The sequence below is a fragment of the Parasteatoda tepidariorum genome, chromosome 8 (genome assembly GCF_043381705.1).
Source record: "Parasteatoda tepidariorum isolate YZ-2023 chromosome 8, CAS_Ptep_4.0, whole genome shotgun sequence".
NCBI lineage: Eukaryota > Metazoa > Arthropoda > Arachnida > Araneae > Theridiidae > Parasteatoda > Parasteatoda tepidariorum.
The window spans coordinates 64281782-64298569 of NC_092211.1; the positions used below are offsets into that span (position 1 = coordinate 64281782).

The following is a 16788-nucleotide window of genomic DNA, read 5'->3' on the forward strand; positions in this document are numbered from 1 at the left end:
AAAGTTATGAACAAACAATACCACCCAAGTCGCTTGGACTGATAAAGTTTTCTCTTGTATATATTTACTGTTTGTTTAAACTACGACACTTCATTTTCGGATTATTATCTCTAAGACAAGCTAAAACATAATTCACTCCTTACGTTTCATTTATCAAATTTAAGACTTATACACCCACACTGGGATAAATAAGTTAAGTGAGTTTTTGTTCATATGTTGATCCACATGTTATGGGCACGACTTAAACGATAATGAGGTATCATTAAATTGTAGTTTCTATTCGTTAATTGATCAAAGAAAGAAGTAAAGAACTTACCCCCACCGCATGACACAGAACAGGGCGAGAAAGGTGTTTTGCCCCACACATAAACAGGGCGCCGACAGGTGGATCCGTCACCCCCGCATACACCACACTCATCTACCTTTCTGTCCGATCCTAGAGTTAGATCACATCCCACTGGCTATTTAAAAAAAAATAATAAAAAGATAGCTATTAGTATTGATTACTTAAGGTCCAATATTAAAATATAGTTCTATAATATATATTTGTAATTAGCCAATATTTTAACTAATGATAGACATTATGAAAAATTGTCCACGTAACTAAAATTGTACACATGACTAATATTACAATGACTAATATTTTATATTACTTAATTATTTTCCTAACTTATTACATTGCCTAATTTTGCATTGATTAGTACATATTTTGGAACCTAATAATTTCTTAAATATTTTATAAAACAAACTGCATTCCAATACATTACTTTATACAGGTCTTAATGTTTTACATTACTCCCAGTTTTGCCTATTTTGTTACTTTACCAAATATATAGGGTGTGCCATAATTCTTTCTGGGGTTTGGAAGGCTTATAATAAACCAATATTAGAACATCAATTTTTACCAATACATCAACAAATACTTCTCCTAATAAAAAATTAAATTAATTTTTAGCATAAATGTTTAATGTGTGAACATTTGGTGATATGGTAAACTTCAGTTTTAAATTTTAATTCTTACTACACTCTGTGCAACATGTCTTGATCAAAGGCAGTGAATGCGGTTATTAACCTTCGTTGTAATTCTGTTAAATCACATGGCATAGGGCACGAACACATAATTTTCGATGCAACCTCTTAAAAAAATCAGAAGGAGTTAAGTCTGGAGAACGTGGTAGCCACGGAAGAATTCGATTGTCGTCGTCTCACGCTCGTTATTTAGAAAATCAAGACGCCAAGCAATTAAAATTAAGTCTCTTAAACATCCCATTAGTTTTGATGATCACTGGACATTCACCACACATCTTGTCAGTCCGACTTTGGCAACTTCGGACAAACTAGACGCGTTTTAAAAATTAGCACGATTATAATACGATTGATACGTCCGTTATCAAGAATACGAAAAATCATCAATTGTTGCATAATTGTTGGAATCTTAGACATAAATTCAATTTCGATAATGATCAAGTAATTTCCACCCCATTATTTCAGCTCACCTTGATGCCCTGGTATCTTTTTTTTATTCATATGAATTCAAATTCCTCAGTTAACGACATTAGTTCCTCCACTTCTCCATAGCGAGTGGAAATGCACTTTACCCTGGTTACCTGGGTTTTCTTGTTCTGTTTTTTCATCTTTTTTTCTCTCGGGTATTGTAGTTTTCCCAGTTTTGTTTTTCGCCTTTTTTCCATTTTTCGTTAGCAACGTTACATTTTATATTTGAAATCACTTTTGCTTCTTCTCATTCACGCTTTTGAGAGCTTGAATCACGTTGACTGTTATTTCCAATTAGTATGTTTTTGAAGCGAATGAATTTTTAAATCAAGTAATATACTTAACATTACTTATTAAATAAACTTATAAAAATCTATGGCGTTTTATAAGCTGAAACCCAGAGATTTATGAAACTCACTTAAAATAAAATTTTATAAAAACTTTAAAAATAAACGTTCTTTTTTCCAATCGGATTTATAAAAACAAGTTAAAGTTTCGTTTCTTAAGCATTTTGGCTTTCTGAAAGAATCATTAATTAATTAAATTATAATAGGTATACCTTCTAAAATGCTTAATTAATTCTCAAAATAAAATTTAATAAGTCAATTTAAAATAAAATTTTATAAAGTAAAGTAAATTTTAATTTTTTTCAATATTATTTTAATAATATAATTCGCTTATCTTCGCTATATTTAGACGTTTTTTTTCTGTGGAGATTTTAGTTTTTGAAATATTGCTAAATTGATGTAAATAATGAAAGGAAAATCTCGTGAATTAAAACTCGTTCANTAATCCAAAACATTGCTAGATGACTTCCTATTGTTTGGCAGTAAGCTATTGTTACCAATCAATCTACAGAAAAGCTTTCAAATTCTTATTTTTAATCAATATATATGAAATGTTCCTTCACTGGTTGGTTTACCCTACTTAGATCTAAGAGAAAACGATATTCATCGTTAAAGTTTTTTTAATTTATTTATAAAGAAAATCTATTATTGATACATTTTTGGATGGAGAAAAAAATTACAATATAATTCGAGCAATCTAATAACTTTTTTAGTAACTATCAGACCGTTTTTTATAATTAAAAAATACCAAAATACATTTTACTTCAAATTAGAGTCAGAAAAAATATATAAAACGGACACCGGTATTTCATCTGCATCAAAGGGGGAAAGTTCGTCAGACAATTTTAAGTCACCTCTACTATTTACTACAAGAAACGAACTTAAAAATTAAATTCTAAAGTAAATAAATGCATTAGTATACCCAAGTTCATTAAAGACAATTCAAATGTGCCCTAATAACGAAAAATTAAATGCTTTAAAGAAACCATTAAAAGTTATAAACAAACAATACCACCCAAGTCGCTTGGACTGATAAAGTTTTCTCTTGTCTATATTTACTTTTTATTTAAACTACGACACACACTTCATTTTCGGATCATTATCTCTAAGACAAGCTAAAACATAATTCACTCCTTACGTTTCATTTATCAAATTTAAGACTTATACACCCACACTGGGATAAATAAGTTAAGTGAGTTTTTGTTCATATGTTGATCCACATGTTATGGGCACGACTTAAACGATAATGAGGTATCATTAAATTGTAGTTTCTATTCGTTAATTGATCAAAGAAAGAAGTAAAGAACTTACCCCCACCGCATGACACAGAACAGGGCGAGAAAGGTGTTTTGCCCCACACATAAACAGGGCGCCGACAGGTGGATCCGTCACCCCCGCATACACCACACTCATCTACCTTTCTGTCCGATCCTAGAGTAAGATCACATCCCACAGGCTATTCAAAAAGAAAATAATAAAAATATAGCTATTAGTATTGATTACCTGAGGTCCAATATTAAAATATAGTTCTATAATATATCTTTTTAATTAGCCAATATTTTAACTGATGATAGACATTATGAAAAATTGTCCACGTGGCTAATATTTCCACATGACTAAAATTGTACACATGACTAATATTACAATGGCTTATATTTTATATTACTTAATTATTTTCCTAACTTATTACATAGCCTAATTTTACATTGATTAGTATATATTTTGGAACCTAATATTTTCCTAAATATTTTATGTAACAAACTGCCATTACATTACTTTATACATGTCTTAATGTTTTACATTACTCTTAGTTTTACCTAATTTGTTACTTTACCTAACACATAGGGTGTGCCATAATTCCTTCCGGGGTTTAGATGGCTTATAATAAACCAATACTAGAACATCAATTTTTACCAACAACAAATTTTACTTCTCCCAGTAAAAAATTTTATTATTTTTTAGCACAAATGTTTAATATATGAACATTTGGTGATGTGGTAAACTTCAGTTTTGAATTTTCATTCCTAACACTCTCTGCAATACTACGATACTCTGTCCTGATCAAAGGCAATGAATGCGGTTGTTATCCTTCGTTGTAATTCTGTTAAATCACATGGCATAGGGCACGAACACGTTATTTTTGATGCAACCCCTTCAAGAAAACCAGAAGGAGTTAAATCTGGGGAACGTGGCAGCCATGGAAGAATTCGATTGTCGTCGTCTTACGCGACGCGTTTTAAAATTTAGCACGATTGATACGTCCGTTATCAAGAATACGAAAAATCATCAATTGTTGCATAGCTGTTGGAATCTTGGACATTAATTCAATTTCGATAATGCTAAAATAATTTCCACCCCATTACATCAGCTCATCTTGATGCCCTGGTATATTTTTTTATTTATATGAATTCAGATTCTCCTGTTAACGACATTAGTTCCTCCACTTCTCCAAAGCGCGTGGAAATGCACTTTACCCTGGTTACCTGGGTTTTCTTGTTCTCTTTTTCATCTTTTTTTCTCTCGGCTATTGTGATTTTCCCAGTTTTGTTTTTCAGCTTTTTTCCATTTTTCGTTAGCAACTTTACATTTTATATTTGATATCACTTTTGCTTCTTCTCATTCACGTCTGGCAAGTCTTTAAAATGAGCGTTTGTTTTCGAGAGCTTGAATCACGTTGACTGTTATTTCCAATTTGTAAGTTTTTGAAGCGAATGAAATTTTAAATCAAGTAATATATTTAACATTGCTTATTAAATAAGCTTATAAAAATCTATGGCGTTGTATAAGCTGAAACCCAGAGATATATGAAACTCACTTAAAATAAAATTTTATAAAAACTTTAAAAATAAACGTTCTTTTTTTTTCGCGTTAAACTTTCCATTCGGATCTATAAAAACAAGTTAAAGCTTCGTTTCTTAAACATTTTGGCTTTTTGAAAGAATCATTAATTAATTAACTTATAATAGGTATACCTTCTGAAATGCTTAATTAATTCTCAAAATAAAATTTAATAAGTCAATTTAAAATAACATTTTATAAAATAAAGTAAATTTTAATTTTTTTCAATATTATTTTAATAATATAATTCGCTTATCTTCGCTATATTTAGACGTTTTTTTTCTGTGGAGATTTTAGTTTTTGAAATATTGCTAAATTGATGTAAATAATGAAAGGAAAATCTCGTGAATTAAAACTCGTTCAATGCATTCATTTATACAAGCATTGTTCATTTTCATTTGGTGTCTGACAGAGGTCAATTACTCTTGAGACAAATAAAATCTTGGTCAGAAATCGAATTTGGGAAAAAATCAGGTGGGCTAAAGAGAAAAGTGTGTTCCAACTCACCAAACATTTGCCATCCACACACATGTGCAACGATCCATCCCTGCACCTGGTGCCATCTTTAATTTTATCAGCCAATTTGGCGACGAAACTATGACTTTTGGCGGTACAGGTGAGACTGCATGGATCTTCAGGATCCTGGTAAGGAAGCCATTCATACAGGCGACCCCTGTACGGTACTTTGTTGTAGGATGTACACTGAGAAGCCCGGAAATCTCGAAGGTCATCACATTGCTAAATAAGAAAATAAATAAATATTGTAGCAAATAAACTGATTTACATACAGTGTTTAATAAAAAGAATGACTTATGAAATGAATTTATAAAGTAAAAGTTCTTGTTCATATGAGCCGAAAGAGATCTTATCCAATTCTAAACAAACATTTCAGAGCATTTTTTACTCCATTTCAGAAATTATAGATTAAAGCAAACATATTTGATCACATTTACAATTCTAACACTAGCATCCTAGAATAAAAATTCCTGAATTATGTTGCTTGTATTTGTAACAGTAACAGTAAACGAAACCGCATGTAAAATCTTAATAGTAGCATACAAAAAAACGTAACATAAAAGAGCAGAAATCTTTATATGTCAGTGTAAAATGTGCAAAACAGCTAAACTAGCATTTTGGCAGAGTTGCTGTTTATGAACATTTTGCAGAACTAAATAAAAATGCATAGTGAGTATGTATGTAGAATATCTTCAACTACAACAAAGCTACTATTTTTCAAAGTTACTGGTCAGTAACGTTTTGAAGAACTAACTAAAAATGCACAATGAGGATACTTGAGCATTTAGATTTATATTTGCATAAAATCATAATAACACGATAGATAAACTACACTTGAGTGTCCATTGTCTGAAGATCTTGAAGCATTTTATGGCCTTAATCTGTGATTTAGCAAACTGGAGTAAAGAATATTTTTAATCACAACAAAGCTAATATTTTTTCTGACTGTCTGTTTATTAACGCTAACTAAAGTGCATAGTTAAAATGTTTGATAAGTTAGATTTATAATAGGATGAAAATATAATATGATGGAAAGATTTCTCTTAGATATTCTGGAAGTATTTCATGGTCCTAGCGTGTGATTTAAAACTAGTATAACGAATTATTTTCTGCGCAAGAAAAAAAAATAATCGATTCAATGAAATTTGAATAACTGTATTGATTACAGTAATTTGAATTACTGTAATCAATAACTTCAAATATATTTTTTGACTCATTCAAATATAAAAAAAAAGAGACGAAAATCATTGGTGTTTTAAGGAATTGCAAAAGTAAACTATTTTCAATGAATGTGTTGCACTTTTCAAAAACTACATAATGGAAATTGAGCTACTAATAAAAATTAAAACAAAATAATCAAAAACATCCGTTGTATGTTATATGTTTTAATTTTTATTTTAAAAAATAACATTCTTTCTTTAACATTTTCTAAATATATCTCTATTTTAACAGTTTATAGTAGCAGAGACATCGTCATAATTTGCAAATGCTGTAAAAAATTCCATAAGGGTTATTCATAAATAATGTCACCTTATATCTGACATCCTCTACTCAATCTTATTAAGTGTCACACTTCACAAAACCTATATATAACACATATCACGCATATAACGTAAACATATATGCAGTCCAGAAACAAAGCACTACGATATAATTTTTATTTCAAATATCATTCTTAAACTTTAAATATGTAATGAAACTTTATTTGTCATATAATTTTATAAGAACAATTAATCACAACCTAAATTATACAAAATAAATTACTTGTAATTATATTCTGCAACAACTCTCTGCTGGGATTCACAAATCTTTTAAATTTAAATTTTTAACTAGAAATTATTAAAATTTTAATCAGAACTTGAAATCATAATACTACTACGACGAATTCATCAAGTACACCAGTGTTTTAGATTTTCAAATGAAGATAAAACAAAGGTCTTTTATAAGCAAAGATAAACAACAGTCTTTTAAATTTTAACTTTCAATCAGGATTTGTTTAAATTTTAATCAGGACTTAGAATTATATACTACTGCAACTCGTTCATCTAGTGCACCTAGATGACCTAGATTTAATGAAGACCTAACCACCCAGACGACCAGTCTTTCAACTAGGACTTATTTAAATCTTAATCAGGACTTGGAACTATACTACTGCAATTCTTATAGAGTTTACCAGTATGACTTATTTAAATCATAGCATGACTTGTAATCATATGCTACTACGATACTCTCTTCGAGTATTCTATTCTTTTAGATTTTAACCATTTCCACCATTCTTTTAGAATTTAACTTTCCACGAGGACTATTGAAATCTTAATCAGGACTTGGAACCATACTACTGCGATTTTCTTATAGAGCACACCAATTTTGAGACTTATTTAAATAAGCAGGACTTTGAATCATATACTACGACTCGTTCATCGAGTGCACCAGTTTTAAAATTTTTAACTTTCAGCTAGGGCTCATTTAAATCTTAATCAGGATTTGGAATCATATATTTCAACGACTCGTTCATCGAGCACACCAGTTTTAAAATTTTTAACTTTCAACTAGGACTCATTTAAATCTTAATCAGAATTTAGACTCATGCACTTGAACGACTCGTTCCTCGAGTACACCCGTTTCAATATTTTTAACTTTCAACTAGGACTCATTTAAATCTTAATCAGGTTTTGGAATCATATACTTCAACGACTCATTCATCGAGTACACCAGTTTTAAAATTTTTAACTTTCAGCTAGGGCTCATTTAAATCTTAATCAGGATTTGGAATCATATACTTCAACGACTCGTTCATCGAGTACACCAGTTTTAAATTTTTTAACTTTCTACTAGGGCTGATTTAAATCTTAATCAGGATTTGGAATCATATACTTCAACGACTCGTTCATCGAGTACATTAATCATTCAAATTTTAACTTTCAATTAGGATTCATTTAAATTATAAGCAGGACTAGGAATCACATACCACAGCGACTCGCTCATCGAGCACACCAGTTCAAATTTTAATTTCTAATTAGGACAGATAAAACTTAATCATATTGATGTTTTTCGATACAAGACAAAATCAATGATTTACAAAATCAAACCATTAGAAGTAAAAAATAAAATCATCGCAATAAAATCATCATCAATAAGTATTACTAAAACCTTTATTTACAATATTTTAAGTATGCGCTACATAATGAATTAAATATTTAAAAAATAATATTCTTTTTTACGTATTCTGTATTCTTTTTACTTTTTAACAGTGCATTGCCACAAAGACTTCGTTATAATTAACAGATAGTTTAGTAAACTCTTGGTCTACCGTAACCTCACAGTCTTTTGTTGACGAAACAGTTGCATTAACTTCACAAAACCCTTCAACCAGCAAAATAGTTATAACCGTTAACGATATTAAAATATCCATTAATGCTACATTGTATATTTTAAACCTCATTATCATTACCAAAATATTATAATAAGAATAATCATTAAAATTTTCGTTAAATATAAATCTGTTTTTGGACATCATTAAATTCTATTATTTAGTAAACAAAAGATAAAACTATTGTAAAAAATGAATAATTCATCAAAGAAAGTCACAGACTTAATAAAATATGTAAAATTTATTCTTTTATTTACCATTATAAGACAATTTTGTTCTTAATCGTAATCTTTATAGCAATAAGATTGATGAATTGTCTTATTCTGGTGATGACAATTTATATACTAGCTAGTTAAGGAGAAAATATGTAAAAAACTCTTTGTCAAAGCGAAATGACACTAAGTTCAAATCTGTGTAGATCAAATATAGGAAAAATGCCAAGTGGGACACAGCATGACCTTCTTAGGGAAAAACTTTTTCTTTAGGGAGTTCAGCAATCATTCAAAAATACCGAATTTTTTTAAAAAAAAGAAAAGTATTTTCCCCAGGAAAGGGAAATATTTGAATTAAAGATTAAATGTGTGCCTTACTAGAATATTGAATAAAATAAGGAATTTATTGGGAGATATTTATTCTGTGAAAAATATAGGTATACTATAGATATATATGTATATAAATTTAAAAAAAAGAATTTCTTTCGATTAAGCTGGATTTTCGAAGGAAAGTGGAAAAAGTTTAAAATTAAATAATTGGAATTATTTGAGGAACAATAGAATAAATAAGTGGAAGAAAATTTTCCTTTAAAATTTTTGACAATTGAAACGATTTAAAATTCCCATTAAATAAATACAATAATTTCAACTCCAACTTATGTGACAAGGTTTTCGCTAGTATGATTACAAATCAGACACTCGAAGTTTGCAGAAACATTTCTAAACCACAACGAATTTTTCAAAGAAATTAAAAGAAATTTAGAAACGATTTTAAATATTTCCCTTTGGAAGAATTGTAAATGGCCGAAAATAATTAAATTTCAAATAAATACATAAAAAAACTAGCAATCTAGTAATTTTAACTCTATTTTAAAAGTTTAAAAATTAAAATTTGACTCTGATTAATAACATAATTAAGGTATATAGCCTAAAATGAAAATTATTTCGAATGTTATTTTTTATATACTTGGTCGTCTATGTAGTAAAATAAATTGTTTTCATTTATTTATTTATTAACAAATGAGAGTTTTGGTCTTTAAGCTACCCTCCTAACGATGGATGTTATTAATAAGTTTTTAAAATACTTTTATAGCATTATAATCTNATTTAGAAATTGAACATTACGATCGAACTTAATAATTATGTAATTATTTATGCATAATAGTACAAGAAAATATTAATTTGTAAAAAACGCTTTAAAAAAAAGTTTTTAACACTTTGTTTTAAGCGTATTTTGAATTTCTAAACAAACATTTCCATAAATATTTTAAGTAAGATTTGTACATTGTAGTCAATTTATTTAATATCTTTCTTAAGCAAAACATATATATCTTCAAATTTATAAATTGATTTAAATCAATCTGAGTATGGAGTCTTCATAGAAATCTGACTTTCTGTGCCTTACAAGTAAAGGAAATTCAAAAATACTATATCGCGATGCAAAACTGACGATGCATCACGATATATAATTTCTAATATCGCCCAGTCCTAGTCACTACAATGGTGTACAAGCACTACTAAAAAAAAATAATAAATCCGCGGATCATGTGCCATGTGCTGCGCATTCCCTCAACCTAATGCAGAAAGGTTGCTTTATAATTTATATAACATGACTACACACAACCTGTCAATTTCTTTTGCAATAATGTTGTACAATTACTGTTTGTATACATAAATAAATAATAAATAAATAAAATTATTTTATAGTCCTATTTTTTTCTATATACTTATCTACATCACTATAGAAAACAGTTTTTTGATAAAATGGCTATTAGGGGACCCGAGTAGTTTCAGACCAGGGCCCCACAAATTCACGATCCGCCCATGCATCGTAAGATCGTAAAGAAGTTCAGTTCATACTCTGATTTACTTTTATGACTCGATGAAAACATAATCTAGTGTTCGAAAATAAGATAAGCAGCAATAAGCTAGCATTGACAATCTAACTGGAATTTATTTTTGATCAGTTTCTGGGCGTTTGCTTATGCCAATTTCTTTACTAAAATCTCCACCAGCGAATTGGATACTTACATTACAACTCGGGAAGTGAAATAATCATGACTAATCATGTGATTTAAATCAGATTTAATTGGATACATATAAGCGACGTCAGGCGTGTATGTCGAACCTGATTGGCTTCTGAATCAACAAATGCCTTGATTTACCTACGATAACGTCATTTGCAAGCATGCAGTTATGAGAGGAGAGACATGAAAGTTACATTTTTATAATTCATTTGAACAGTTACTTTGCCTTAGACACTTCACAACTTTTAATAACGGAATACATTTTATAAACAATATTTTAAGTAATCAAAACATCTTTTAATAAATTTTAATTGCTAATTCAAGAAATATTGCCGCTTCATTAAAATCAATCGAACTCCAGATTGAACTTAAATAACTATTATATGGTCAGTCATGAAATCATATATTGAGTTCACAAAGCGATTTAAGAATAAAAGTTTCATGTTTCGATAAATAAAATTAAAAAAAATCAGTAACCAGCTTTAATTGAAACATTTAAAACAAGTCAAAAGCACGCTTTAAATTCTCCCTGCATATTCTATCCTTTAAAATAAATTGGCTTCTTTTTTAGAGAAATTTAAAGATTGCTCAGAGCTAAAAAAAAAAAGGTTTCAGTATATTGTCAAAAGCAGAATAGAAGGGGAAAAAAAGGTACTAAAAAAAGGTACCCTTTGAAAGATACATAGAGAAAAAAAAGGCCTAGCACTAGCTCACTGGATGTAGCCAAGCGTTTTATTTGACCAACTTTACGGTCCGGAGAATTTTCCCGCCGATTTCCATTCAATTAAAACTTCACTTTCTCGCATTTTGAGGATCACGTACATAAAAGGAAGAAATCGAGAGAATTTAGTTGAATACATTTATATATTTGTATTGGAAAACTTTGTACATCCAATCACGTATTTAAGATGTGCTTTTTTAAGCACATAAAAAAAGCTATGCTTGTTTTTATGTTTCATTTCATTTAATGTTTGTTTTTAAAAGATAAAATACACCTTTTTCTAACGTATTTTGTTTGTTGATAAAGCAAAGAATTAGATATAAATTAGAATACTAATTTTAGGTACATAGAATATACCGTTTAATGGCTATTAAAGAAAATAACAGTAGGGCGGCTTGAAATGGACAGGAAAAATTAAAAAAAAAAGCACAAAAATTGCTCTCTGATAAGAATTGTTTTATGAGGACAAAATGAGACAAAAATTCTTGTTTTGGGGTACATTATTTTTCCTAGAGCTCACTCAAAATCCTCATCAAATAATCCACAAACTTCACGCATTTTCTCACCTTATTAAAGAACAGCACTAAAATGTTAATTATTTAATGAGAAGAAATGCTTATTAAAGTGTTGAATTTTAGTAACACACACGTGAAATTAATTTCTTCTCATTTAAAAATTCAGAGTTCAGTATATGTTTTTTATGATGTCAAAAAATTCCAAAGGTTTGTGATTTTAGTGTTTATCTCTTTTTTATTGTAATTTTAAACTATAAGATCGAGTTACAATGATATTTCATAAAGTAACATTATCATAAGCATAACTGAAATACCAACACTAAAATCTTCGTTTTAAGAATACGTATATGATATTTCTTCTTAGTAAAGAATTCACATGTTAGTGTTGGTTTTTTAATAATTCCAGAAAATACGGAAAGTTTGTGTTTCAGTTCTTTTTTCTATTGCTGTCTGAATTAATACTAAATAACTGGATCTAGTTACAGTGAATCATGTTTCTTTTTATCTTAAACATAACTTAAGTACATACTCTAAAACATGGAATTTGTTGAAGAACATGCACATGATATTTCATCTCATTAACGAATTCACATGTTAGTGTAGATTTTTAATAAGGACAGAAAATACAAAAAGTTTGCGTTTTAAGTCTTTTTTCTATTGCTGTCTGAATTAATACTAAATAACTGGATCTAGTTACAGTAAATCATGTTTTTTTTTAAATCTTAAACATAACTTAAGTACATACTCTAAAACATGGGTCCCCAACCATTTTGTACCTAAGAGCAAATACCAGAATATCGGTCGAATGGCGGGCACCATTTATTTTTTCGAGATAAATTTATAATTGGCAGACATAGGTAATAATACACACAACATATAGTGCACAAAAAATTAATTTAACATATGAATATAATTAGTATCCTTGTGTAAAATAATTGATTACTAAATTGCTTTCGAAACACACAAAGTATAAAAAATATATATATAAAATACAGTCAATGTGATCTTTGGCATTGCATTTCACTGGCCAGCGCTTCATAATTGGGAGAATATGACGAAGTTCCTACTTGCAAGCAATCGTCAAGGTGCTCATATGTATATCGGGATCTATATTTTGAATTTATTGTTGAAAACAATGATTCACACAAATATGTAGAACCACAAAATTACTTTATTTTATATGCTGCTCTTTTTAAGAGTGGAAAGTTATTTCTGTGAACTATATTCCATAATTTCACATCTGTTATAATAGTTTTGAAGATTATGTCATTCTGAAGGTCCAAAATTTCGATGTTCACTTCTTCTCGCCTAACTTGAAGACATTCTGAAATGTATGTTGCTATCTCGGTTACGTTTATTTGATAGTGAAAGGATTTACAACAAAAGTGACCATAGGCTCGGTGATATTAAATTGTTGAAAGCGCTTTTCAAATTGATCTTGAAGCAATTGGAAGTTGATGACAAATGCTAATAAGACAATTTCACTGTCACCTATCATTTTTTCATGTTTGGAAAATGCACAAGAGACTTCATTTTCAAATGTGATATTCACAAAACTAACTTAGTTCTGAGCCAGTTTATAGCCCTTATCATTCTTGCTATAAGTTTGTCTTTTCCCTGCAGCTCCAAGTTTAAATTATTTAGTTTTTCAATTATGTCTGTTACGAAAGATAAATCTCCTAGCCAAAGAGGATCTCTTTATTCTAAAAATATTTGGTTTTTGGCTACAGGATAATTTTTTATTTCTTCAATTAAATGTATAAATCTGTCAAATACTTTGCCTTTACTGAACCAGCGTACTTCAGTGTGTAAAATGAGGTCAGCATCATCAGGATTTTGCAACAGGGCCTCGAAAAGTCGAAGTTGCAAAGGAGTTGCTAGAATTAAGTTTCAGTAATAATTTTCATTACGTCGTAGCAGCGGGCTTACCTAGACCGATCGACGGGCGCCATGGTGCCCGCGGGCATAGGGTTGGGGATCCTTGCGTCTAAAACATGGAATTTGTTGAAGAACATGCACATGATATTTCATCTCATTAACGAATTCACAAGTTAGTGTAGATTTTTAATAAGGACAGAAAATACAAAAAGTTTGTGTTTTAAGTCTTTTTTCTATTGCTGTCTGAATTAATACTAAATAACTGGATCTAGTTACAGTGAATCATGTTTTTTTCAATCTTAAATATAACTTAAAAACATACTCTAAAACATAGAATTTGAACAACATGCATATGATATTTCATCTCATTAAAGAAATCACATTTTAGTGTTGTTTTTTTTTAATCAGACTAAAAAATACCAAAAGTTTGCGGTTTAAATCTTCTTTTTTTTCTATACCCGTCAAAATTTATTTTAAATAACTAAATTTAGTTTTAGTGATGGTTATATGGTAGTGATGGCTTATCTTAACTTAAAAACATAAACTAAAATGTGAAATTTATTCAAGAATATGCATTATGACATTTCTTCTCATATAATAATTCACATTTAATGTGAGTTCTTTTCTTTAGTGGTCAAAACCCTCCAAACGTTTGTGGTGTTTTATTAATCATTTTTTCTGTTGTTGTTGGAATTAATATAGCATATCTAAATAGTGTTACAGTAATGGGTAATCAAATAACTGCCTCTTAATCATTACAAAATAAAAATAAAGCATAATAAATAATAATATTAAATATTAACGTACTGAATAGAAATACTAAGAAGGTTTTAATGAGGTCAAAAATTATCAAAAGTTTGTAATTTCATCGTTTATATTTTTTATTGCAGTCAGAACTGTAATAACAAATTCAGAAAATAACTTTTCTTCAACATAACTAATATACCGTCACCAAAATGTTAATTTTAGTGCAGAATTCTTATGAGGTCAGAAAATGCCAAAAGTTTGTAATTTTATCGAAATAGTTTGTAATTTTCTGAATAGTGTTGCAGTAATGGTTAATAAAATAACTGCCTCCTAATCATTACAAAATAAAAATAAAACACAATAAATAATAATATTAAATATTAACATACTGAATAGAAATGCTAAGAAGGTTTTAATGAGGTCAAAAAGTGTCAAAAGTTTGCAATTTTATCATTTATATTTTTTATTGCAGTCAGAACCATAACATCAAATTCAGAAAATAACTTTTCTTCAACATAACTAATAAACCGTCACCAAAATGTTAATTTTAGTGCAGAACTTTTATGAGGTCAACAAGTGTCAAAAGTTTATAATTTTATCGTTTATATTTTTTATTGCAGAAGCAATATATCAAATTCAGAAAATAACTTTTCTTCAACATAACTAATATACCGTCACCAAAATGTTTATTTTAGTGCAGAATTTTAAACATAACTTAAGTACATACTCTAAAACATGGAATTTGTTGAAGAACATGCACATGATATTTCATCTCATTAACGAATTCACAAGTTAGTGTAGATTTTTAATAAGGACAGAAAATACAAAAAGTTTGTGTTTTAAGTCTTTTTTCAAATGCTGTCTGAATTAATACTAAATAACTGGATGTAGTTACAGTGAATCATGGTTTTATTTTTAATCTTAAGCATAATTTAAAAACATACTCTAAAACATGGAATTTGAAGAACATGTATATGCTATTCCATTTCATTAAAGAAATCGCATTTTAGTGCTTTTTTTTTAATAAGACTAAAAAATACCAAAAGTTTGCGGTTTAAATATTCTTTTTTTTCTATAGCCGTCAAAATTTATTTTAAATATCTAAATTTAGTTTAGTGACGGTTATATTTATCTTAACTTAAAAACATAAACAAAAACGTGAAATTTATTCAAGAATATGCATTATGACATTTTTTCTCTATAAGAATTCACATTTAATGTAAGTTCTTTTCTTTAGTGGTCAAAAACCTCCAAACATTTGTGGTGCTTTATTTATCATTTTTCTGTTGCTGTTGGAATTAATATAGCATATATGAATAGTGTTACAGTAATGTCTGTCAAATGTAATAATGTCTGTAATGTAATAACTCTCTCTTAATCATTACAAAATAAAACATAATAAATAATAATATTAAATATTAACATACTGAATAGAAATACTAAGAACGTTTTAATGAGGTCAAAAAGTGTTAAAAGTTCGTAATTTTATCGTTTATATTTTTTATTGCAATCAGAACCATAATATCAAATTCAGAAAATAACTTTTCTTTAACATAACTAACATACCGTCACCAAAATGTTAATTTTAGTGCAGAATTTTTATGAGGTCAGAAAATGCCAAAAGTTTGTAATTTTATCGTAATAGTTTGTAATTTTCTGAATAGTGTTACAGTAATGGTTAATAAAACAACTGCCTCTTAATCATTACAAAATAAAAATAAAACATAATGAATAATAATATTAAATATTAACATACTGAATAGAAAAACTAAGAAGGTTTTAATGAGGTCAAAAAGTATCAAAAGTTTGTAATTTTATCGTTTATATTTTTTATTGCAATCAGAACCATAATATCAAATTCAGAAAATAACTTTTCTTCAACATAACTAATATACCTTCACCAAAATGTTAATTTTAGTGCAAAATTCTTATGAGGTCAGAAAATGCCAGAAGTTATAGGATTTTAATGATCATCAATTTTCTATTGCTGTATAGAATGAATATTGAATAACTGGATCGAAATAAAGTGAAGATTCAGGTAGTAGCTTTATCTTGAACATAACTAAAAACAACTACATTGAAAAGTGAATTTAAAGAATATTACATTTATTTTTTTCTTATTT

At 28.6% G+C, this 16788-nt stretch overlaps 1 protein-coding gene across 1 annotated transcript in view; it reads right to left on the minus strand.

The window, feature by feature from the left end:
* The window catches only part of LOC107437684 (protein madd-4), a gene marked incomplete in the record, with an annotated part of 287088 nt that overhangs the window by 96594 nt on the left and 173706 nt on the right, over positions 1–16788 (minus strand). Inside the window, 2 exon segments of the mRNA XM_071184129.1 lie at positions 3153–3297; positions 5187–5417. Coding sequence (XP_071040230.1) covers positions 3153–3297; positions 5187–5417 — 376 coding nt within the window.